The 26,609-nt window shown below is 39.4% G+C and overlaps 1 protein-coding gene across 1 annotated transcript in view; it reads right to left on the bottom strand.

Moving 5' to 3' along the window:
- The window catches only part of mlip (muscular LMNA-interacting protein), a 29,656-nt gene extending 9,089 nt beyond the window's left edge, over positions 1 to 20,567 (bottom strand). The window contains exons 1-3 of the mRNA XM_061746057.1: positions 20,396 to 20,567; positions 9,358 to 9,480; positions 164 to 292 (exon numbers count right to left, since the gene is read on the bottom strand). Of these exons, the coding sequence (XP_061602041.1) occupies positions 164 to 292; positions 9,358 to 9,480; positions 20,396 to 20,425 (282 nt within the window). The 5' untranslated portion in view covers positions 20,426 to 20,567. The remainder of the gene's footprint in view (positions 1 to 163; positions 293 to 9,357; positions 9,481 to 20,395) is intronic.
- Between the last annotated feature and the right edge of the window lie 6,042 nt (positions 20,568 to 26,609).

Below are 26,609 nucleotides of genomic sequence, written 5' to 3'. Positions count from 1 at the left end.
CTCATTTAAACTCTAACCCTCACCTAAGATAACGACAGAACAGGCTTCAAGTATCACTTTCCGTTTAAACAATCTGACAGGTGCCAAACTGACACGCTTGCACTTACATGACAAGGGTTTTTCCAAATGATTGTCTATCGACAAATGTCTATTTGTCACTTACTTGAGGTTCTGTCTCCAGCTGAGTTACGTTTCCTGCGTTTCCCTTTAAAATATCCTCAATAAAGAGCGTCTTTACGTTGAAAATCCTCCCATCTGACATGGTTTTCCTCTCATGGGACACAGCTACCCTCTGACGGTGGGAAAGAACGGAGCAAATGATCAGAAAGAACAGAGCAAGTGAAACCCGAGGAAGGCCAGGGTGAACCTCAGCGAGCCCCTCTGAGCACTGGGGCGTGCTTGGTTTCACCACATGGCCCACACATATAATTCACATGTACGAGCACTAGGGTGACCAGATCTCAACAAACTAAATGTGGGACAAAGAGTATGTTTGTGTGGGACAATGTGGGACACCCGGATACATTACCAATACTGAGAGGTAGTCTAAAATTTTGACATAATGTAACTTAAAAAATGAACATTTCTATTACGTCCCTTAGCTCATACAGCCAAAAAAGACAGGTACAGTATTTAGTTTAAGGAACTTTAATGGATCACTTCATAAACCATCCATAAACACTTCACTCAGTAGTGGCTATAACCCAACTACTGCATTCCATTAACACAAAATAAAATAAAAAATTAAGTAAAACCAGATTAATAGAAATCAAAACCAACCAGGAGGGAACAAAATAAATTTAATTTCACGTCTTTAAAACCATCCTCCTAAGCCAATTGCATATCACTTGAAATTAGGCACAATGAAACATCTGATAAAATCAAATCGTATTAATAAATCAAAACCAGCCAGGAGGGAACAAATAAAATTCAAGTAAATTTAATTTAATTTAGTAAAATTTCCCAGTCTTTCTTATAGCTGCATCACCTCTTTTTTGTTGTCGTTTCCATCATTTTTAGCCTGTTTCTCCTTCAGTCGAGTCAAGACTGTTTTCAGCACCGCCACCGTTGTGCGCGTGTACGCGGCGCGCAGCTGCAGCAGCAACGCACGTCACGTACACACTTGACCACACATGTGCGCAGTTTTATTGACAGCATCATCATCAAATAAACAGCCCCGTAATGACAGCCGTCTCTGTTTTCTTCGCATCCATTGGACGAAAGCCAGAGGTAAAAAAAAAAAAAAATACAGATGTCAATCAAATTGCGGGACATCGTCTCAATATGCGGGACGCGGGAAAAGTGATGAAAATGCAGTGCAGTCCCGCACAAAGCGGGACATCTGGTCACCCTAACGAGCACATGTCCTGCTGACATTTGTGTCGCATGCGCTGCAGGACTGATTAACAGAAGAAGGCTCAGTGTACACACGTTTAAGTGTCAAGTATTTGAAATGACATTCATTGTTGTTTCAGGGTTTCATATCAAAGTAATACTCATTTTCTTATTGAAAATACTTTTCCTGGAAGTTAGTGGGAAGTTAGGAAGTTAGAGCTTTGTTTAAATAAGGGAATTACTGCAACAACTCAAATGTTTCACCAATGCACAAGGGTCTCGAGAAGGCTCAAACAGTGCAGATTGTGTCATCTAAAACCTTAACGATACAAAGCTCTAATATGGGGATTCCCAGTATTATATGTTGGTAAACTGAAACCTCCTTGAACCAAACTTCTCAGGATGTATCCCATGTGCACATTACCGCAGTACTCTGCAGTTATGGTGTACGAAGAACTGTGTGGCGGTTAGAGGCCAGCACACCCACTCTCAGAATTAAAATGAGAGGAGAGTTCACTGCTTGGAAATCCATACAAACCATCAACATCTGTGTGAAGAATGAGGTAAACTGGCCGCTGACAAGCTTTAGCTTTATGTCAGGATACATTAAATGACATCAAAATCAGACAAGGCGTTATGCCTTTACTGGTTGGTGAGTCCTCCAGTGTGTACATGGATTTGCTGCAGCAAAAAATAAACATAGTAAAGAAAAGGATGTAATTAAAAATACTATATATGTAAAATACTTACGAAGCGAACCCACTTTGGTGGGGTCTCTGTGGATGTAGATTGCATCCTATAGATAAGATCAGGTCCCATCAGATTGATAAATGGGGAGTTAGTGCCTACTGTTGACCTACTGGAGAGGGCAGCTATTGTAGCCATATTATCAGAGTATGATTGCTTCACAAAATGTTTTTGGTAAATAGCAAGTGCCAAAAATTCATTCAGGTGAATGACGGGATGCAGGTTTTCCAAGCAGAACATTGCATGATGGTAAGATGAGCAGGTAACTCACAATTCATGTCAATGGTCATAATGTTATAGCAGATTGGTTCATTTTTTTTTCTGCAGTTCAAATCACAACCCATGCCATCTCAATATATAATTCATCGCATTTTAAATGTGTCCATTTGGTTCAAAGCCACAAAAGCTGCAATTAATGCGGTAAGATTTCAAATAAACTTGCTATCACTTAACATGAGCCCCAGAAGCTTTAATTAGGATTTAATGTGATTTTTCTGCAGTTACACTGAAACTCATCCAGCCAAGAAATTAAATAAATAAAAAACTGCGTGCCCAACATATATCGCTCTGAAAGAAATACGAGCTCAGCATCATTTTTGGCACGCAGTCTCACATTTATTGAAAACATCTTGCTAAATATACACTTGGCCCCATTTTCTACTGACAGCCTTCAGTCGTCTGAGCAAATGTAGACATTTCCTCAGTGCTGCTGTTCTGTAATTGAACAGGAAACTAGGAAATGAAAGGCTGCCTGAATGACTGATAAATGTCAGCTTTACCTCAAAAATGTAATACAAACATACAAAAGAGCTAAAAACCGGAGTGAAACCGCATTGTGGGTAACTGCACATTTGTTATGTTGAAACTAATATGATTTGTATTTTACATATTGTATTAGAATAACCATGATGCCATAAAAAACAAAACAAAAACGCAGTTTAGTTATGGAAGTTATGGAAAGGTGATAATTTTATGCTGCTGCATATCTGGTTTCAAAGAGTGTTTACAAGCTGTGATAAGCCCTCTCATCACAGGGGACGTTAACAAGTGAAAACCATGCAAGACATTTAATTTCCTATTACTTTGAAGCTGTTAAGATGGAGATAACATAACTGTTCATGCTTAAAAGAAACTTAAAAGGATAAATCAGTCATAAGTCTATTATTAAATGATAAGGAGTGATACGGCTTAAAATAGCAATTTATTATAACATAGTTCAAATACACTGAGCGCTCTAACTCACAACCAGTCTCACTCAGAACTCTTTTTTCATGTTGTTTTGCATCATAATAAAAGTTTACACTCTTTACCATCTGGTAATAGAGCTGGGGCTGTTTTAAATCCAGATTATTCCTGTAACATTCAGTGTAAAGAAATGTTTTCCTAAACTGCTGTAAATCCTCTCACCTTCTTTTCTCCCAGCTACTCACATTAAGAACAGATTTCTTTTCAAACTGTTTAGCTCCAATGAGTTAAATGTATTAAATTCATGTGATTATCATACATTTCATTTCAGAGCAACCATCACTGATAAGGTTATGCGACACAAGCTGCCCTGCCTTCCATCTCATTTCAGTTGGAAGGGTTTGCTTTCAATTTGTTCGTGGACCTTTGTGCATCTTAGATTACCTCCAGCTGTCTTATTTTCAGTTTACAACATGAATAATATGAAGTAAACATATTGATTATGTATGGGTGATACTGAGATGGTTTTCCTGTGTAAAGCCTCTGATTATGAGGTTTCTGATCTTTCACGCACCGCTTATTTGAAGTCTGTGCATGAAGTTAGATGTTTCTGAACAGTTTTTATCTGTCAGCAAACAGATTACTGAACAAGACTTAGTTCTGTGAAAGACTGAACTGAAGATTTTTTTATATCATATATAGAAGCCCAAGACTATTTATCTGTTTTTCTATCCTCTTATTCCACATACTGTTTTTATGCTTTTATTCATGCACTATGCACTTTGTTTGTATGTCTATCTTTTAACTGCAAATGATGATGAGCCTGCACAAACAAGTTTTTTACCCATGTTACTACCAGTAATATGATGTGACAATAAAGTTGATTGATTGATTGATTGATTCATTCATTGCAAGACCAGGATCGAGCATTAGCTTCTTGACATAGTGCTGTTAATTTTTAAACAAAACCTATTTTAGACCTGAATTCTTCAAGAGTCATGTGACCTGGGACATAAGCTGGTTCCAATGTAGAGGCGACTATTTCATACCTTTTTTTTTTTTACCATCTCAGTTTAAGTTTAGGTACAGTAAACACAATCAGGTCTTTGGAGTGAAGACTGTAACTTGTAGAGCTTTTTTTGGAGAATAAAGGTTTGTAGGTATGATGGAAGAACACCAAGAATAGCATCATAAATGAATATATGCTAGTGTTTAAGTGTATGGAGGGACAAAGCAGATGAGCTTTCCTGAGTAAGAGTTCTCAGGTTACCTGCACTGCATCCACTGTAGACGTTGTGAGGAAGTGTGTTAATAAATCACATCCCCATAATCCGGCAAAGACTTGAAAGTAGCAGAATAAAAGTTTCTTTTTGGCTTCAAAAGGAAATCCAGACTTTATTCTAAAGCAAAAAACATTGTTTCAACGATTTGAGTCAGTTGTTGAACATGTGGTGCTAAAGAGGGAGCACCATCAATTAAGACATTCAATTATCTGTATTGTTAAACTATCTCAATCTCAGAAATCCGAAGGTATAGACGGAAGATTTAAGGACTTCGATTTAGCCCTGCATGAGTTTTGTTTCACAATAGTAAAACTACTTTCAACCCACAAAAAGTGTGCAATATAAGGCTTGCTTAAGCGTAGAGATTGCACCCTAACACATTCAATGTCATCTGCATAAAAGCAATACTTGTCAATCAGTGTTATTAGATTTTGTGTATAAAATAATCAAAAATCATCAGCTTCTCATCTTCAGCTTGTTTATACAGACTGTATGATAATAACTTCTACTGTATGAAAGGTTATTCTGCTAACATCTTGAAAACCTTTGAAGGTTCTCAATAAATTAGGTTGACCAAAAAAAGGTAGTATTTGATTAAGCTGCAAAACAAATCCAGGGCAACTGCTACAATACCTGGAAGCACTTTAACTAACCTCATCATTTCCTCTTTCCTTGTCTCACTAGCATGTTTTAATCTCAGTGTGAAATCTGTATCACCTGACCAGTGTTGTGCATGAACACGTTCATTTGTGTGAGAACGTTGAACTGAACGCAACATATTTACACATAAAGAACTTGAACGTGAACTTGTTAATTCTGCAGATCATGAACTGGAATTTGAACTGTTCAGATTATGTGAGATGCAGCTTCACTGTTTAGGTCCAATTATTATGGAATAATCCTTCTTATTTCACCAGCGGGCGGCGCGCACATTTAAAATGCTCGACGAACCCGGTGCAGTCTTTAGGAATGTAGGCTGATTTATGGTTCCGCGTTACACCAACGCGGAACCTACGGCGTAGAGTACGCGGCGTGTGGACCGTATGGTTCGCGTCGCCGCGTACCTTACGCCATAGTCTTTGCCGTCGATTTAACGCGGAACCATAAATCAGCCTTGACAGGTGAAGAGAGAGACGTTGCAGACGCAGCGTCAGCGAGCCGTCAGATGAAGATCCGTTTATCATTATCTGCGGGAATTTTACACATCGTCTCCCAAAGAGTCTGACGGTAAAAATCTAGCCTTTCTGTGCAAATTATGTCCACCTGCGCTGAGAAAACAAGTCCGAACGTCTGCCTCGTCAACTTCACATTTGAAACGTCATGTGGAGGTAAAGCATCCGCCCAGTGGGAGAAAACATCTGCGAGTCCTAATCCAAAAAGTTCCAGAAAGACCAAGAGGTCTGATTTCCCAGGTAGACAAATTGATAATGCACTACAATGTTGGAGATTTACAGCCTCTGAATAAAGTTGAAACGCCACTAGGACAATACATGATTGTATTCAGCAGGGGTCTCCAACCCTGTCCTGCATGTTTTACATGTTTCCTTGCGTCATCACACGTGATTCTAATTAATGGTCGTCATCAGCTTGTCATCCAGGTCTGCACAAGTCTGTTAATGACAGTCATTTATATCAAGGTTCTGAGGGGAATCATATAAAACATGCAGTACAGGAGTCCTGAGGACCAAGGCTGAAGACCACTGGTACACGGTGAACACTTTTAGGATGGGGGGGAAGTACGTTTCATTCGTACTTCTCACCTAAAAATATTGAAATGAACTGAATTTGAACTAGTTCAAAATGAAAATGGTGAACTATGAACGTGAACTGTTCATTTTTAAACTATGTGAACTGAACTTTGAACTAGTTCATGAGAAGTATGAACTTGCACAACACTGCACCTGACCATCCCTTATGACTATCATGGAGATATCATGGCCCCATTAAGCTGATTAGAGTTGGAGTACCCAAATATTTGCTGTACGCTTCCTTTTTTATTTTTTTTTTATCTAAAGGGCTTCCACTCCTATGCGTAATCGGAGGGGAGGAAGCCATGAAAGCAATGGTGCCACGCACTGCCACCCCTTCAGTGAAAAGACCTTTGAAGTCTATGTGACAGACAGCAAGCTGCCACCAGGCACTCAGCGCTGCTGCTGCGGATGCTGCGGATGCTGCGGATGCTGGATAAACATCTATTATCACATTAAGCTTTCCAGCAGTCAGCATCACAGGGGGTCCACACTGGGCCCCGGCAGCCACTGCAGTTTCCATTGTGTGTGTAAATTAAAACACTGGGCACCGGTCAGAGAGAGCAAAACAAAAACAAATTCACAGCTGAAGACTTATTCACTTGGCTTCTGCTCATATTTGGCCTTTAATCTTTTTTTTTCCCCCATGAACTTTAATGGGAATGTGTTGCGTTGCACTTTCATGTGCCAACTAAAAGAGTCTGACTGTCAGCAGAACATCATGTTTGATGTCTGAGGTCGCTCAGGAATATGTTTGATGTTTAAATGCAGTCAAGTCAAACTATATTTGTGTATATTTCTTATGCTTTTCATTCTGCCTTTTTTAACACAACCATGATGGATTTGAAGTGAAGCTTTTAAGACTTAATTTAGGTGCAAGCTTTCAGGATTTTTAGAGAGACACATGAGAGAAAAATCAATTAGCTAGATTTGCCAATCCTCAAATTAATTAATTACTGCTACAGGTGACTTTGCCTTTTTGTGTTTGTCACAATGTTCCAATTAAGAGTGAAACTAATTACCCCTCAGAAGCCAGAGGTTTCAATCCTCAAGCTTCTGACGTGATTAATCACAAAAGACAAGCACCATTTAAAAGGCTGACATGTTGCATAATGAGATTCCCTTTTTAATGAACATTTTGGAGCACACTGTCCATTAAAAAGATGTTCATTCAAAGACTCTCCTCTCAAAATGTATAAAATAAAAACGATAAAAGGCAGTTTAAGAAACGACTGAAGGACTTTCTTATACACAATGAAAATATTGTAATTTAACTTTTAACTTTTTTATGCTGTAATGAATTGTTCTCTCTTGCAATATTTTTATTTTTATTTTTATTTTTAATTCAATGTTTTTGTATGTATTTTGTATGATATTTTGAGGACCCCAGGAAGAATAGCTGTTGCCAAGTGTAACAGCTAATGGGGATCCTAAATAAACTAAATTTAACTAAAATAAAGACTCAGGTTTAACAAAAGTAATACATTTAATGTACAAAATAAATGAAGGGTGCATGAAGACATAGCTGTCACATCAAATGTAAAAAGAGAGTTGAGTTGAAGTGAAATGTTGATTGATAATAAATTGGGAAGTATGATGTGCTAACCTCAAGACAGAATGTTTGGGATGTATGAAACTACATTAGGGGTGTGCAAACAAGGGTACCCCACGATTTGATTCGATTTCGATTATTGGAGCTTCGATTCTTCGATTATAACGATTGTCGATTCGATTCAATTATTGGTGCCACGATTCTTCGATTATTGTGATTTTTAATGCTTTTTTCCATACAAGATTGATTTTGTCTTCATCTGTGGCTACATTTGTAAATAAATAGCCAATCAATTAACTCAGTTCCTCTAACAACACTCATTAAGTAAATAACAAGGTTGTTTGAACATTTGACATGTATTTTTCAAACACAAAATAATGTATTTTATGACTATGTAAACATTTGCTCTTTGACTTACTTAACTTTGACCAGGGAAAGCTGCACTTGCATGAGAGCGCCCTCTATTGGCGGAAAACACTGAAAACGGTCAAGCCCTGGATTTAATGAGTTCATTAATTCAAGTAAACAAGATATGTACTTCCATCAAATGTATTTAGTGTAAACATATCTGCCATATTTCAAGTGAACAATAAGAAATGTGCATTCTTGAAAATGAAATTATTCAGCAGCTTATTCAGTCTGGAATCTGGATAGGATAATTTAAAAAAAAAAAAAAGATTTTTTTTTTTTTTTTTTACTGGACCATAATCGATCACAAATCGTCACGTGACGCATCGCGATGCATCGACACATCGATGAATTGCACCCACCTCTAAACTACATGTACAAAGACTGAAATAACCTCACTAATCCTAACTATCCAAACTGATTTGTAATGATGTATTTAAACACACACACACACACACACACACACACACACACACACACACACACACACACACACACACACACACACACACACACACACACACACACACACACACAGAGTTCAGCTATAATCAGGTTGACTGGTCAATCATATCCATTCACTTTGCAGAAATCATCTCTTTGTACCACTTCCATTTCACTGGTACAGAGTGTACCGAAATGATGGCAGTGGGGTCCGGGGAGGCTGTATGGGACGTGCAACAACCAGGATGGCAGCAGAGCTGAGCTGAATGAACAAGCTTTTCACAACAAAAAAAAAAAAGAAAAATCTTTCACTCGCCATGATGCTCCACTGCACGCTAATTTGATGTCATTTGTTGATACCAGTCTGGCTGTCACTTTGCGCACATCACACGCACGCTAATCATGTGAGAGAAGCTGGAATCCATCCATCCACCCAATTTATATATCCGCTTTATCCTTTGCAGGGTCACAGGGGTCTGCTGGAGCATATCCCAGCTCATCATACGGGGCAGACAGGGGTTACACCCTGGACAGGTCGCCAGTCCATCACAGAGCCACATATACAGACAAGCAACCAGACACACTCACAAACTGAAGCTGGAAGTTGGAGAAAAACATTGCTTTGCTCCTTTTACATTGCGTCCTGCTACTGTACCTTATCTGGATTTGCTTTCAGAGCTTCAGACTCCTCCTCAGTAAGAATGCCTTTAGTTGGTAATCTCTGCACGACTGGCACAAAACTGAAAGTAACGGTCTTAACTGGGTCTCCTGTTGAAACCTGCAAATCACAGATGCGAGATCCAAATCATTCTCACATTACACACATGGCAAAAAATCGAATAAAATACTCTCACAAGAATGAAGTGAAGAGATTACTTGCAGGATAGGCAGTGAGACTTCTATCTATTAAAGAAATGATCAACACATCATCTTCAACCCAAAACTTAAAATCTTCAGTTCTCGTATTTTTATCTCATTTGAGGGCTGCCCAGTTTCTTTCTCCATTACATGGTTGTGTTGTTACATCCCACCACAAATCATCCATGATTACAGACCCACTCACACCCAGAGGACCCTCCACCCTGCCGTTGAAAGCCTCGACGCTCCCCAACTCATGAGGAATAATCAGTCGCAATTAAGCTCATGTTCGTTCATGCAGCACGGGTCTTGTTGTAAACCCAAAAATGGAAATTTGTTTCTTATTTATTTATTTAGAAAATTGACTACCGTAGTATGACTTTCAAAGTATCTGTCCAGCATGGGGTTTCTCATTTGACTGTGTCAGGACTAATTACCAGGTAATCTAGAGAAAGGAGGCTTTTATTTCTGTCCGAGCCAATAATGCCTGAACTTTTTCTAAACAGTTAAAGTATCCAGTAATGAAAAAGTAAAGAAAAAGCAGATGTTTAAGGCACAATTAAATTAAAAAAAAAGTGCTGCATCTAAAAGGAAGAAAAACCCAGATCTCCAGGATACGTTAATGTGTATAACTCTGCTGGGATGCTGTTTAAAAGTGGTGATAGTTTCATAAAATGATGTGACATTATTCCTATTTGTAGCTTTTTTTGTGATGTTCCCACAAACTGTTAAGAGACAGCATGGTTTCACAAGGCGTTTCATTTGTGCTGCGGTGCCAGTTTTGATGCTGACGGTTGGGAAATTAAATTAGCAAAAGAAAGAAGACTAGACAAAAAGCTCCACTCAGGGGACCTGAAAACCTGAAACAAAGTATATTATTTGTTAGAAGTTCTGCTTTCATTTTAACTTAGATTTCAACTCTCCTTAAGGGATTGTGCTAAATCAAAATGACAGGTTTTCTTTCTAATTTAATACCAACACTGTCAGATGTGGATTGGCAGTTGTGAAACATAATGTAGGACCAGCAAAGCAAGTGTAAAAAAATATAATAAAATAAAAAACACCCACCACAAGAGGATCTCTAATCTGTGATCATCCGTCATTATCCGGCACAGTGTAAATAACTCTCACTGTAAACTGTCTGCCAGCAAATGGATTAAAGCCCTTTCACCACATGTTTTATCTAATTAGCAAACATTTCCACTGAAATGACCATAAATGTTCAGACATTTCAAGAACTAAAGCGCTCAGAGTTGTGTGTTTAACCATCATGTGAGAAATAAAGTACAACCTCTCACTTCTAAAGCCTTTTACGCCAGAACATTATAGAAATAAAAGATGGGGTCCTTGCCAGATTTTAGAATAAACCTCAGATCAACAATAAGATGCAGCAGCATGTCATCATACAGAAAATAAATGAAGCAGCAGCAGCGTGTGAAAAACTAAGAACACCCTTACTGCTTCCATTAAAATTAGAAGAGTAAGTGGCCGCAAAGTGCAGCAAACTAAATGCACTTAATTGATCAGCAGTAAATATGCCAACCTCTTAAAAAGAGGAATTCTGCTCTGGAGTTTGTTGGTCTGGAGTATTCAAGCGTGTTTGAACATAATCATTGTGGCCCATAACTTTGGAAAGGGTCATTTATAATCAGTGTTTAATTATTTTGCAGTGAGAAAGATCATTCACGTATAAAAAACACTCAGAATGGTTCCAATCTTCCCAGGAGTGGACGTCTTAAGGTCACTGCGAGGTCAGACCATGCAGTGCTCAGAAAAACTGCAAAAAAACAATGTAAAAGGCCACTCCCACTGCTTATTAAATTGCCCCCCACTCACACACATCTATATTACACGTGTAAATTTCACCGTGCTTGGTTCTACTCATGTTGCATGAAGGAGGCCCAATGTCATTTGGAAAGACCAGACTTAAAGCTGTGTGTGAACAAATGCAAGGAGACTTCAAAGAACAGATTTCTCTTTAATGAATTAAGAGACTGATATGATACTGAAAATCATCATCATATGTTATTGTAATAAAAGGTTGTTTTATTTTTCTTGAAACAGTCCTGTTCCTTCAACTAACTACAAAAATGTGTCCTTTACAAAAAAGGAAAGTGGTTGTCAACACAAACACAAAGCTGTTTGTTTTGGTTTTTTTTTTTTTGTTATTTGTGTTTCTGTGAAACTGAGCTGGCAGGGCAGCATCTTACTTTGATGGTGTTTTTAATATTTTGTAATGGATCTGAACTCCCTGAGGCTAGTCATGCAGAAAGTGTTTAAAAAATTAAAAAATGTAAAAGAGAAAAGCTTTACCCCCTTATAATGACAGCAACGTTATAAAAGGTTGTAAAAGAGAACACATTAGCGTCCAGGAGAAGTGTGATGAACTCACTCAAGTGCTCACTGTAATGTGCTTGGTTGTCACCGCAGTTCCCTCTGTTAAATTAGGTTTAGCAGCTTTAGTCTAAGTGAAAAATTTTTGTAATTGTCCCTAGCACAGCAATCAAAGCATGTGTTCATCAAAAGGGCTTCTGCTGTTTAAGCTTTTTGCCCAAGTGCTATTAAGTCACCAGCTAAATACGAAATGAAGGACACTGAAAATTCCTCCTTGCATGTCTTCAGGAGAGCTTATTATAGTAGACACTTAAAGCTCCTTTCATATCGATCTGCCACTACCGACGTGAGTGGCTGCCCTATATGAGCTGAACAGGCTCTGATAAGACTCACACGAGCTAAATCGCTTTAACTTTCTCTCTTTACTTTACTACAAAGAGATAAAGAAAACAGGATTTACAGCTGCTGATGTACACATCAGCCTCGCATGTGGTTTGGGATTCATTTCAAATATCCATAGCGCCAAATATTAACATTGATTTATTGTTTTAGCCTCTGTTTTACCAGCCTCTTGCATAATGTATAAATAGTATGATTATCTCCTTTGGTAAAGAGGTGGAGACCAAGTTTCCTCACTCAGATTTCAAGACTAATTTGATGAACTCTTTCAATGTTTTAATCTAAAAGTGCCTAAACAAAGTCCTGAATATTTTATTTTCAACTCAAACACAACGCCAAGCAAATGGTTGTTGAATAACTTATTGAAATCCTAAAGAAAATAAAAGCGTAGGAAGACAAGATGAATGTCTTTGTCCTTTTTCATTTTAAGTTGCAAGAACACGGTCCGAGACCCCTGGGTTGTCATTTATTTTCAATCCCCAAGTTCATTCACATCCTGCCTTATTTCCTTCCTGCCCTCACTCTGTTCTCTTCATGCACCAGAACCAATTGCTCCTGCAGTGTGGTCACTGATTGATTGTCTGCTTCAGCAATATTGATTACCTACACCTGTGCCTGATTAGTCTTCTGCTCTGCCATTGCTTCTTATGTTTCTCTTGTTTTAAAAAGAAAAAGAACCTGTCTGTTTTTACATTTCTTGTCTTATCGTGATCTTATCAGATTGCCAGAGTTGGTCTGAATTTCTGTGTACTGCGCCATTTCGATTTGTTTGGGCTGATTACCTTGTGAGCCAATTTCATAGGAAGGCCTAACATTCATCAGCCTTCATCAGCCTAAAGCCGGGCATACACTGTGCGATATTTTGAATCGTATGAGACTGCCCCATCTCACACTGCACGACTAGATCGCGGAGTTCAAAAGTTCACACTCCACGATTTATGTTCTCACACTGTACGAGCCGATGCTCTGATGCGACCCGTCTGCTCACACTATACGATCATAATCCTCCCGCACTGCGCATCATTTTTAGACATAACAATGAACGCATACCGCAAAAGTTGTGTCTCGCGGAGGAACCCGGTGTCCCAGCAAAATGAGAAGAGAAAAAAGAGTTGTTCCGAACAGTACAGCACAATGATAAAAACGAAATCACATTATGGGCGATTTTTATTATTTCACTTTAGTTTATAATTCATCTTCATTGTGGCCTCATATAACACTGTTTTAGTCATTTTTGTGCACTTTTTGGCTCATTATATTGTATTTTTCTACATATTTGGGAAGACGAGGTTGCGCCAACATTGTATGACGTCAGGTTTGTTTACATCAGGGGCCGCTGTTATTGGTCCAGCGCGATCACGCGCTCCTCGACACAGGCGCAGCTGGAAATAGTCCCGCTATTAAAATAAAGATTTTGAAAATACTTCCCAAAAATCTGAGTTCAAACTTTTATCCTATGCTTAACATAAATAGCTCTTTTTTTTAAAGTGAAAAGAATTTACACGAGGTGGGAACGAGATGAAACGAAAAGGTGGGTGACCTGACGGCCTACAGCAGACAGCGCACACACTAAAGGCTGATTTATGGTTCCGCGTTACACCAATGCAGAGCCTACGGCGCAGGGTACGCGGCGACCCGCACCGTACGTGGAAATGCGGTCTTTTTTTTGCTATTAAAACATGATTTGTAATGTGAATTTGCAACACTTAAACTACAAATAATAGTTTTTGAGGTAACATCAGAGATTGCGCATGCTCTCTGCGAAAGGATGAGGCAAATCGGGTCGCAGCACTGCTTCAACTGTGAGTTCCTTCACGAGGAGCGACCAGGATTTCAAACATGCTTGATTTTCTTGCGACCTCACGATTTGTGATCGGGAGCTCGTCGTGAGGTGTTACTCTCTCGTCGTTACCCCACGTATACTGCACGAGGCACGAGCAACGATTGGGTCAAAATCGGGCCCGATCAAAAAAAAGTCGCACGACTGGAAAATCGGCTCAAAACGAGCCGATAATCGCACAGTGTCTGCCCGGCTTAATACATTTGAGTCCACTGACCTTTCACAGGTCCATGGACATTTTTTAGACCTGCATCAAATAATACACACATATGTATATATTAAGCTTATTTTGGCATATAGAACAAGTTATGAGGCACATAAAATGTTTCATCCTGTTTTACCTTCAGACATATCTTCAGAGTGATTATAATGTGTGTTGTATCTCTTTTTTCCCCGAGCCATGTTTTTGCAATGTGTGCAAAATCTGTTTTTGCATTCATTTCTTGAGAAATGCACATACGTCCCTGGATAAGATGTGGTCTGTAAGTCAGCATAGCTGCGTTGTTGCAGAATTGGAAATTACTTTTTGCCAAATGCGCTGATACAAGCCCATACCATCACAGACCTTGGCTTTTGACGTAGTTGCAGATAACAGTCAAATGGTCCTTTTTTTGCATTTAGTTTGTGCCCATGTCCTCAAGAATGATGAAATTCCTTCAGATGACTTGAATGATTCAATTGATGTTATGCGCTTCACAGATAGATGCATGCAAATCCTTTCCAATTTTTCTTAGAAGAGCATCATCATCCAACTTCGCTGTAATTTTCTGATGCAGTTCTTCACAAAGTGGAGATCCTCTATCTTGTGTCTCAAAGACGAAGCCTCTATGGGATTTGGACTTGAAGTTGTTGCCATTAATGATAAGTTTTGGCACTAAACAAACTAACTTTAAATGTAAAACTTAATTCCTATTGTTCATGAGTTAAATTCTCTCCTGCAGTCCTTTTGGTGTTCCAGTTTGTTTGTTTTTTGTTTGTTTTTTGTTTAATGCACAGTATTTCTCCATAGTTTAAACATTTACTCTGAGTTTGTCTGTTTTTTGTTTTTTGGAGTTGTAGTTCTCTCTTTGAAATTGTGTGATTTATGCTACATAAGACTCTTTCAGTTGTGGTGTTAAAGTTTGAAAAGGCAATGTGAGCTGGATGCTAAAAGGCTTTGCACACTTGCACAGTATCATGGCAGTGGCTGATTGAGTGGATGTGTTTTTAAATGTATTTTTGCCACATATTCCCATTCAGTAAATGCAACAGATGAAGACCTAACAAAAATGTGGATGAGGTATGAAATATCTGTCTTGTTTTAACTAAAATGATATGGTAAGATGCTCATAACAGATGACATATGTGCATGTTGACCTGTAGGATTATTGTCAATTCTACTGTTATTGTGGTTATTTCTAAGATGGACAATACAGAAACCCTTGCAGAATATATCTATGTGAAAAAAAAGTTGTCTTTAAATGTGAATAGTGGCTTGTGGGTTAATCTGTTGTTTCCAAGCACCAACCATCGAACTTCCAAGTTGAGTCTCATGACACAGTAAGATTTGTTGCATCTTGGGCTGTGGCTAGATGTCCCCTGTGCCATCAAACTGTTTAATTCGTCATTGGGGGGGGGTGTGATTTTATTTCATTTTTTACACCAGGTCAGTAAAATTTATATAAAGCAATAAATCTGTTTCTGATATGATTGACACTTGGCTCAGCCAGTGGCTACCATTATCACTTCTTCATCCGTAATCGTCGTGCTACAAAGCTTGCAGAAGCAATCAGCAGTTTGTAATAGCCCAGCCTCGACTAAACCGGCAGTAATTTTTTATGTTCCCATTGAATCAACGTGTGAAGCTGGATTTTGCTGTAAACATCGGCTGGCAGCTGTGTGGCCTAAAAACACATGTGTGTGATTAGATTGGTCGCCCTTAACTGACCACAGCAATGACAGTGTGTGAGAGCCATGTTGAGAAATGTATTTTTGCTTTATTATTGTTTGTTAGAATATTATATTGAGATGTCTTAACATGTAAATTAAGTTAGGATTCTTTAGTTCACCATTGAGAAGTTCATATGTTTAACCCCTAGGAGGAATTGCCGTTAAATGTAAGCTACATGAAATGTAATTTTCTCATTAGACAGTCAGGTGGAGGTGATACAGTTTTCTGACTGACCAACCAATTAGGCAACAACAGACCAGCTAAGACTTCAACTACTATGGAAATGTAGAGCTTAAATAATTGTTTATTTTTTGTATTTTTGACAAATTTTACCAGTAAAATTCTTTCAATGAAGATTTTCGAATCTGAGGAATTTGTCACGTCAGACTGGTTGCAGTACGCCCGCTCCATTAGTGGCATGCAGAGCTAAGGAGCTGCCATTACAGACAGTCTGGTTGTTTGTCTATAGCCTGTGTGGCCTGTTATGGACTATAAACCACAGGAAGCCCTGCACTTTGTCTGAAAAGGCTATGTGTTGGTTTTGTGTTTTGTGGCATTGTACTTCCAGTGTACTAGCAGTCATTGTACTATCACTCAGTGTAGACAACTGTCAGAGTGCTCTTATTTAAAATTCTCATTGAGAGCCAAGGAAACAGTTTTCAAAAATGAGGCCATTAAAGATTACATTTTCATCATCTATTGTTGTCCCATTTTCCCTCCATTTCAGACAACTCACAACGCAGTCATTATTCTAAGAACACTTACAGTCTGGCATTTAGGCTCCACAAATGAAATATTGTGTCGATAGATATTGGGAGTGATGCTCAAGGAATTGACACCCCTGACACAATTGTAAGAGTCTATAAATAGATGATAGGGAGGTGGTATAAAGCGTTGATTTCAACTGTTTAGATGGTGAAAATTCATTTGTCTATGGCCCTCATTCCAAGGCCTGCTAGCTGTTAGCTCAGCTTCGTGTCAAGATCCCTTCATGATTCTCCAGCGCTGAGACCTGTGTCTACTGCACACAAGACATGAACTACTTGTAACTATTTTGCATAACCCTATTTTAAAAAATCACTCAAATTGCTCATACCATACTGTTACTTCCTGTTGTTTTATCAGCGGCGTGAACTCTTCAAAACCTTATATAATATACAGTCTATGATCGAGAACAAGCTGCAAGAAGTTCCAAACCAGGGCTGTGAGAACAAAATTACTTTAGTCTCGCAGCCTTGAAAACAAGAACAAATGTTTCTGTTCTTGTGGAGTATGTATCAGCTCTTAGATTCGTTGCAGTTCCTCAACTAGCTGAAATCTAATTTCTTCATCCATAATCGTCATGCTTAGAGGCTAAGTGAAAAATTTGGCAGTTTGTACTAACCCAATTACGATTACAATAATGTACAATTACGATTACAACAATGTACAATTACGATTGTAATTTTAGATTTTGCTAGAGAAACATAATGTGAAATGGGATTGTGCACATCTGCCACCAGCTCTGCAGCTATTCCAGTGGGGATTGGCTACACAACACTCAGCTCCCCGGGCAACATGGCGGTGCACAGAATGAGAAAGGGCAAGGCAAGGCCTTTTGTTTGTCTATGGTCTTACCGTGGTTTCTGAAATGAGTTTTACTGAACAGTCTTGCTCGGGGTTAAGTTACTTAACTTTGTTCAGGTCCAACATGCTCAGAGCTCTGAAACGGGCATTTGGACATGAAAGAGCCACAGTGATTTGTCAAAAGATAAACCAGATGAAACAAAACCAATTTCCAATTTTGACCAAATTTATAACTAAGGTGCTGTACGTTGTCTTTCTACAACAGTATCTGTGGTTTGAGATACTGCATTACCTTCCCAAACATTAAACTAACTCAAACACCAGTTTAAGAAGGCAAATACGATATTATGAAACTCACCACTTGTGACACTGGAAAACACTAGTGAAGTTCTTTGGGCTGATAATGTATCACCAAGTCCCCAAACCAGTAACTAAATCAATGGAGTGATTATTTTGAAGGATGGGGAAGGAAGTGCTTGGCCCCTCGAGGGTGGTTTTTCACATATATGACTATTACATAGTCCCTCCACAAACAAATATCAAACTACGGTTCTGAGGCTGAACATCAATCGACACATTGACAGAAAATAGTCATTTGGGTGACTCATACTGATCGTGTGAGAGTTGACAGCTTCGGCTTATATCATGTTCTTAGTGAAAACTATCTTGGGTATACTTTTGTACGCTTGTTGTGTTGCAAATCAAATGAAAAAGGCAGACCATGGGAGCCTGCTTGAAGACACCTATCTAATTTCAGTCACAGTTAGCTATTTCACCTCAATTGCCATAGCAAATGCTAACCTATGATGATAATTAATATTTATTTCATTTCTTTCAAGTGCCTCTGCCAAAAAGAGTGCTGCCAAAGATGAATGAAGGACTAGCAGAGCTGTGCAGGGACCTGGGACCTCTGCCTGCAGCTTGTTGGGGGTTAGCCCGTAAGAATTTGCTTTACAAAAGTCAATCTTGTAATTATCAACATTTTAAGTGGATGACTTTTTCCTCGAACGAAACTGGGTGACAACTGCATTTACTTAAAATAAAGAAACTGAGTATTATATCCATCAGTGTACTTAACACCTGCCTAATTTATGGCGACAGCTCATACTTCCAGAAACTGTGAGTGGCTTCAAGTTGCGAGTACATCCGGTAAATGTGGAATCAGCGCTAAATAAAGAAACTAACAAAAAACAAAAAACATCTTGACTGGAATAGTTATGTGACATCTCATAAACATGATATTTGTGTGTTTATGTTATTATGAAACCTCTTGTTTGCATGTCCTCTGTAGTCATAGCAGAGTCAGTTTACAGGGAGAACGATTACTGCAAGCATGTCCTACTCGCCTGCTCACAAATGCAGCCGTCTTGAGTCTTGAGCCGCGATGTTGCTGAGGTCATGCCGTCCTCAGCCAGCGCTGGTTCACTGTGTTACATGTCACCTCTCTGTGTGCATGCCCTCTCTAAGTTATTCCTCGTGGCATGTCGGACTTGTCCCAGAGGTCGAATACAAGCACCCCTAAATCATTTCTGAAGCAGACCTCCCAGTGTTGGGCTCCCTCGTGGGCCTCACATAAACATTGACCCACCAATTCACTGCATTCATTCACTGCAACATGCAATTATGTAAATATCCATCTGTAAATATCCGTCTGTTATTTTTTATATACCAGTATTTCTTATTATTTATTTTTCTTATTATTATAATTATTGTATATACCAGTTTACTGTTTATAGTGTGTCATACTCTGATATTATTACTGTGTTATTACTATTTCTATTGATGCCTGTTGTTTTGCACTATCCCCTTTGCTGCTGTAAACTGCAAATTTCCCCTCTGTGGGACTATTAAAGGATTATCTTATCTTATCTTATCTTATCTTATCAAATTAACAAACTATTCAACTAAACTACTTAATGAATTCATTAGATTTTATTTCTCATCAAGGTTGTGATTGTCCCTCGTTGTTATTATTGGCTCAATGTTTCCATTATTTCGAAAGGTTTAAACTGAATTATTCACACATTGTTATCTGCCGTTGTTATTTAGTGCACATTTAGTTGAAAAAGTCTCGGACTACATATATGATCAAATGTATTTTGGAGTACATGCATCAGTCCACTCATTAACAGTTCAGCGTGCCACTAAGTAAAGACTTTAATTGCAGACAAACATACAGCCCCTCCCTTCAAAGGAGATAATTTGCACAAATATAGATCACTGCCAGCTGGGCTCTCTCTCAAAGGACTATAAACAAGTGTTAATATAGGTCTCATACAACACAACAAGAAAACATGTTCCAATCAATATCATTTTCAGCAGCAGAAAGTAAAGTGATAAGACACGAGGGATCAAGAGCTGATAGTAATGAATAAATTTAAATTTAATTCCTACAATTTACAATTTATTGTGTTAGAATCATAGCAATTATTCTGATGTGAAGGTAGCTTCACTGTGGTGTGAAGGGAACTAGCAAGTTAAGTATCAAGTAGCGGTGTGTGACTGTAAACTGTCTGAGTTTATGTTTGTGTGCCAGCAGCTGGGGGCACAAACCATGAGGAGGTTGTTACAAACAAAACAAAACCTGGTTCAATTTTTCCTGCTGGATTTGTTTTTCGAGGTAAAACATTCACAATAAAGTTTAAGTCAAACCTTTTTACAACTAAAAAAGTCACCAGTGGGAAAAGTGATAAATACCATTGCACCTTGAAGTAAGTACATAAAATACTGGACATGCATATGTAAATAAAAAATAAAAAAACGCACCTTTCCCTGACCTTTATCCAAACTGTCCATTGCTGCTACGGATTCATCTTCCTCCAGAAGTGCTGTTCCTGTCCAGGTTTCATGAACAGAACTTCAAATGTGATCAAAGATGTGGTCAAAGAGCATCTAGAGAGGAGGATGCCCATTTTTCAGCTCCTCTTCTGAAGTTCAGTATGTATTGCAGTTGCTCTGGGTATCAACCCCGCAGGTTTCCTTTTATAGATGCCTAATAGCCACAAATAGCTTGCAGACAACAGTCTGATGAGCACCAGAAACAATGTTCACACCCGCGCCACAACAAGCTCCAGAAAAAATCTGCTCTCATTCTCTCAGGTTACAGTTTGTTTTTTAGCCATTATTTACCGGTAGTACTGGTAGCTAAAATAAGCAGCAGCCACATAATCACATCTCTAATGACAAATGTGTATTTTCCTCCAGTCCTTTTTTTTGTATAATCTTTTTTATGATAGACATCATGCTGCTTCTTGCCTAACCAAGGCTGCACAACAAAACTGAAATATTGACAATTTAATTTAAATAATTCAGAAAATAAGCAGGGGGGGGGTTGGGTGTCTTATGTCCCCCCTGTAGATGGTGACAATTACTGCATTACACCAATTGTTTTCCTCTGGCATTAAGCTATGATGTAATTGTAGTCACAGCAAGAAGAAAAATGAATAAAGGCAGCCTTGTGTACGGATGCTGACATACGGCAGCACAGAGAGCAGGATCGTGCAATTTACTCTACAAACAAATTTAAGCTTTGAGATGAATCAAAATCGCCACCAGTAACATGTATTTTTTAAATAATGAATTATTACTTTTTCCTACAAATTCCATTACTTCCTGGTTTGCTGCTGCATCAACTTCTCGGCTTCATTATCAGTGAGTGAAAGTGCACTGCTGGAGTGGCTGGTAATCCTTTACGTACACCACATTCTTCATTCCTGACACAGCTGCTCTTGTCTATTTCCACCCAACTGACCCCACCCCCAGGAAACCTCCGACACCAACACACACAGACACAGACCCATTTCCCGGGCCCTACACTCGTCTTAATGCTAATTCTGGTGTCGCATATTTATAGGAAGATTATGATTCCATTTTTATCTAGGATTTAGATATAAGCACTGAGTGTATTTTATGAAGCAAATCTTAAATTATAACTTTGAATCAATGACTAACATGCATGGCCATGTTTTTACATCATTAATGTCTATTATATGAGATGTTTGTTGTGTTTGTTTTGGCACGCTCATGTAGAAACCACCTCAAACCAATCATATCTAAACACTGGACATGTGACTTTTGCAGATCGTTTTCATACTTAAGTCAAGTGGCGGCCAGAACAAAATCCTAATAATACATTTTTTAATACGCAGCATTTTAAATCGTGTATTGAAATATTCCTCATAAAAAAAACTCCCACCAGAAGTAAACAAAACTATTAGGAACATGTATTGTGTATTTCTGTAACCTGGGGGATGAGCATGAAGAGTTTGGCTTGAAGAATGATCTATTTTCTGTAACTATCTTTTCACTATTTGTAAGTGCTTGCATAGTTCATTATGATCTACTTTAGACAGAGAAAATAAACTGAGATTCTAGCTTATGAAATAGTTAGAAGCAAAAAATAGAATTCAATCAGCATTCACCCTAAGATGTACCTCTGTGCAGTCCCCTTTGCACAACAGCCCTGCAGCGTTGTGTTTGTGTTTAAATCCTATTAATGATTTAAACACAAGCAAAACAAGGGCACCTCTTCCACAATTTCACAAAAAAGGTGTAACGTTCCAGATATTTGGAAGTTGTAGTCTCATGGATACATCAACTTTAAGATACATTCCCTTAATTATTTATCTTTAAGCTGAACCAAACTCTGAATATCTTTAGATAAACTTGGTATTATTTACTCTAAATAGTTAAAAGTGTGACCAAAAAAGTGATTTTTCTTTTCTTTTCTTTTCTTTTCTTTTCTTTTCTTTTCTTTTCTTTTCTTTTCTTTTCTTTTCTTTTCTTTTCTTTTCTTTTCTTTTCTTTTCTTTTCTTTTCTTTTCTTTTCTGGGAAGTTGAGCCACCTTTGAGCTCGTGCCTGTCATGTGATTAAAGTTGAAGCTGCAGAATTGCAGTTTTTTCACAGTCCTTCCATGATCTATTGATGTTCCCAGGAAAGTTTCCAATGATCTACTTGACACCTTATTGGAAGATTTTTCAAGTTAAGCCCTCCTCTGAGCTACAGTGAAACATCGTAATATCCATCCATCCATGTACCCCATCCTGCCCCATGCAGTGACTGATCTGGGATTTTTCTATGTGTGTGTGTGTGTGTGTGTGTGTGTGTGTGTGTGCGTGCTGGGGGCGAATATATATATATACACACACGTCTCACAAGTCCCACGTATTTCACTTTCAATTTCACTTATCACTTTAAATAATAAAAAAAAAACAGTTTTACATGTATTTTTACTCTGGATGGAGTCACTGCCTTCAGTTACACACAGCAGAGCACAAGCGGCACATGGATGAGCTTTAGATTTATGAGTGACAGCAAAATACTACCATTCATGCCAAATGCTGTTTCTTGCTTTTATGCTTGACAGACATGAGCTGAGTGACAGCGGTGTGTAAATGTTCTTCTGCACATTAGTGACAACCAAGATGAGGATTTGTGACTCACCAACAAACCTGAGAAGTCCTTTAATGGATTTTCCAGATGTCAGCCAAATGCATGTTAGTCTCTGATCCTCCTTTTGCAGCAGTAGCATTTAAAACCGTATTTTTTTTCTGTAAGTTTTATTGGCAGTGGATATACCTATTTGTCATATTAGTATTAGCATGAATACCACCGTTTTTAACATAGAATTGCATCCATATATAGTCTGACAGGTGCAATTCATGTGGCCAATGCTCCTGTAGCCTCCAACATTTAATTCCTGTGACTAATGCTTGAATCATTTCATCTGGGGGATGTCCGGAAGTCATCCACACCAGATTACAGTGGCGACTCAAGCGGCTCTTCTTCCAAACGACTCAGCTCCATACTACATATCATTAAGGGGGATTCCAGCAGTTTTCTAAGGAAGGTTATTTTCTGCTGCTGGTAACAGCAATATCATTCTTTAAGTTACTCCCTTGAAGGCTGGAAAAGCACTAAAGCACATCTTTTAGTGTTATTTTCTAAACACTACATGTCAATGGTGCGATACATTTCCTGTTTTTTTTTTCAGTGTAAAAAAAGTAGTAATATGTGACTGAAATATGTTGGATCACTCTTGTTTGAGTTACATTGAAGTTAGGGTTGGGATCAGGTACAACTAACAATAAAGTCAGACTTTACAACTACCCCAGTTAGTCAGTGTACTTGTCAAGTAGAGCCTGACTAGTACTGGATATACATGGCCAATGCAGATATAGTTTTTAGTCAGTGAGAAACTCCAGTATAGATAAACTGGTCAGTGTTACACTAGATCAGGGGTCGGCAACCCGCGGCTCTAGAGCCGCATGCGGCTCTTTAGCGCCGCCCTAGTGGCTCCTGGAGCTTTTTAAAAAACGTTTGACCTTTTTTTTCCTTGTTTTCTTTTTTCCTTCTTTTTTCTCTTTTTTTCTCTTTTTTTCTTTTTTTCTTCTTTTTTTCCTTTTTTTTCGCTTGTTTTCTTCCTTTTTCCTTTCCTCTTTAATCTTGACATTTCGACTTTTTTCTCAAAATTTTGACTTTTTTCTCAAAATTTTGACTTTTTTCTCGAAATTTTGACTTTTTTCACGAAATTTTGACTTTTCTCGGCATTTCGACTTTTTTCTCGACATTCGACTTTTTTCACGAAATTTCGACTTTTTTCTCGACATTTCGACTTTTTTCTCAACATTTCGACTTTTTTCTCGAGATTGTACTCTTGAGATTATGTACTGTAAGTGCATAATGAAAAAAAAAATCTTCCCCCAGTTGTAACTAATATAGATATATATGCAGCATGTGTTGCCTATACAAGACTTTTAATTTTTTGCGGCTCCAGACATATTTGTTTTTGGTCCAATATGGCTCTTTCAACATTTTGGGTTGCCGACCCCTGCACTAGATGCACATACTGTATATAAATAAAATTGAATTCATTCAACGAAAGCTGAGCTGACACTATACTATGGTGAGAAAATAGGACAGAAATACTAAAAGGTCAGAGATAATAATGGTGTGATCACTCCTACAAGATTAAACTCAAAGCTCAGTAAGCTCTGCACTTTCTCACCTACACACACACAAACAGGGATTTTTTCTGTTATGTGTCTTTTATCAAAGCATCTGATCTCTCCCACGCTGAAAGGAAATTATTTAACACAAAACTGAGAGGATGAGAATCAAGCAGAGTCACGTTGAGCTGGACCATGCAGGGGAACATTGGCGTTTATTCCCTCTTTCATTCATTCTTTGATGGTCTACTGGAGCCTGTCCTGACTGTCACCGGGTGAGTGGTGGGGTACATCCCGGAGAGGTCCCCAGATTCTCTCAGCAGGTCTCAGCTGGTCTTACTCAGTCTTGAAAAATGGGCCATTAGTTTCAGACTGAGTTAGATGGAATTAGCAATTTAACTTTTTCATGCAGAAAATAAATAGCAAACTGAAATCATATCTCAAATGTGCCTTTGTAAACTTGCAGATACTTTTAGGATTTATTGATGAAAATGCCGACTTCAGGACTGTCGCCTCGCAGCCAAAAACATGTAAATTGGGTTAACTGCATGATTGGTGGTGTGGGGCTGTTTGCCGTTATGTGGCCCTGCGATGTACCTGCCTTTCACCTGAAGAAAGCAAAATCCCACTATCCCGCTGTCCCACTTAAATGCTCTTCCTCCTCCTCAGATTATCAAAAAAAATGCCCTGAGTGTCTCCAGTTGAATTTCACAGTAGATTGTAATCCAACAGCGGTTGCTGCACAACTTCACATGAAACAAGCATGTGAGTCAACTATTGATGTTGCCAGCTGTCAGCAGGAATCCTTGAGTCACTGTCCCTGAGCTGAAGTGGTCGATGGTCGATGGTCTTATTGTTTTCACCACAACATCCCAATGCATACATCTGTCTAGCCACCCTCACTCACTCACTCATCTTCTCCCGCTTTATCCGTTCCCGGGTCACGGGGGCAGCAGCCTCAGCAGGGATGCCCAGACTTCCCTCACCCCAGACACTTCCTCCAGCTCTTCCGGGGGGAGTCTGAGTCGTTCCCAGGCCAGCCGAGAGACATAGTCTCTCCAGCGTGTCCTGGGTCTTCCCCGGGGTCTCCTCCCGGTGGGACATGCCTGGAACACCTCCCTAGGGAGGCGTCCAGGAGGCATCCGGTACAGATGCCCAAGCCACCTCAGCTGACTCCTCTCAATGTGAAGGAGCAGCGGCTCGACTCCGAGCTCCTCCCGGGTGACCGAACTCCTCACCCTATCTCTAAGGGAGCGTCCAGCCACCCTGCGGAGGAAACTCATCTCGGCCGCTTGTATCCGCGATCTTGTCCTTTCGGTCACTACCCAAAGTTCATGACCATAGGTGAGGGTAGGTGCGTAGATTGACCAGTAAATCGAGAGCTTCGCCTTTCGACTCAGCTCCTTCTTCACCACGACGGTCCGGTACATCGGCCGCATAACTGCGGACGCTGCACCGATCCGTCTGTCAATCTCACGCTCCATTGTTCCCTCAGTCGTGAACAAGATCCCGAGATACTTGAACTCCTCCACCTGAGGCAGGACTTCTCCACCCACCCGGCTTGGGTGATGGATGAGCACGCCTCCGAGCCCCAACCCTCTGCTTCCTCAGTGGAAGGCATGTCAGTTGGGTTGAGGAGATCCTCGAAGTATTCCTTCCACCGTCTGAAGATGTCCCCAGTCGAGGTCAACAGCTCCCCACCAGCACCATAAACGGTGCCGGCAGAGTACTGCTTCCCCCTTCTGAGGCGCCGAACGGTCCTCCAGAATTTCCTCGAGGCCGACCGAAAGTCCTCCTCCATGGCCTCCCCGAACTCCTCCCAGACCCAAGTTTTTGCCTCCAAGACCACCCGAGCCGCGGCTCGCTTGGCCTGGCGGTACCCATCTACTGCGTCAGAAGTCCCACAGGCCAACATAGCCCGGTAAGTCTCCTTCTTCAGTCTGACGGCATCCTGTACTTCCGGTGTCCACCACCGGGTTCTAGGATTGCCGCCACGACAGGCACCGGAGACTTGTGTCCACAACTTCGAGCC

Source organism: Cololabis saira, chromosome 17, assembly GCF_033807715.1.
Source record: "Cololabis saira isolate AMF1-May2022 chromosome 17, fColSai1.1, whole genome shotgun sequence".
Classification (NCBI taxonomy): domain Eukaryota; kingdom Metazoa; phylum Chordata; class Actinopteri; order Beloniformes; family Belonidae; genus Cololabis; species Cololabis saira.
This window is presented reverse-complemented; position numbering and strand designations above follow the sequence as displayed.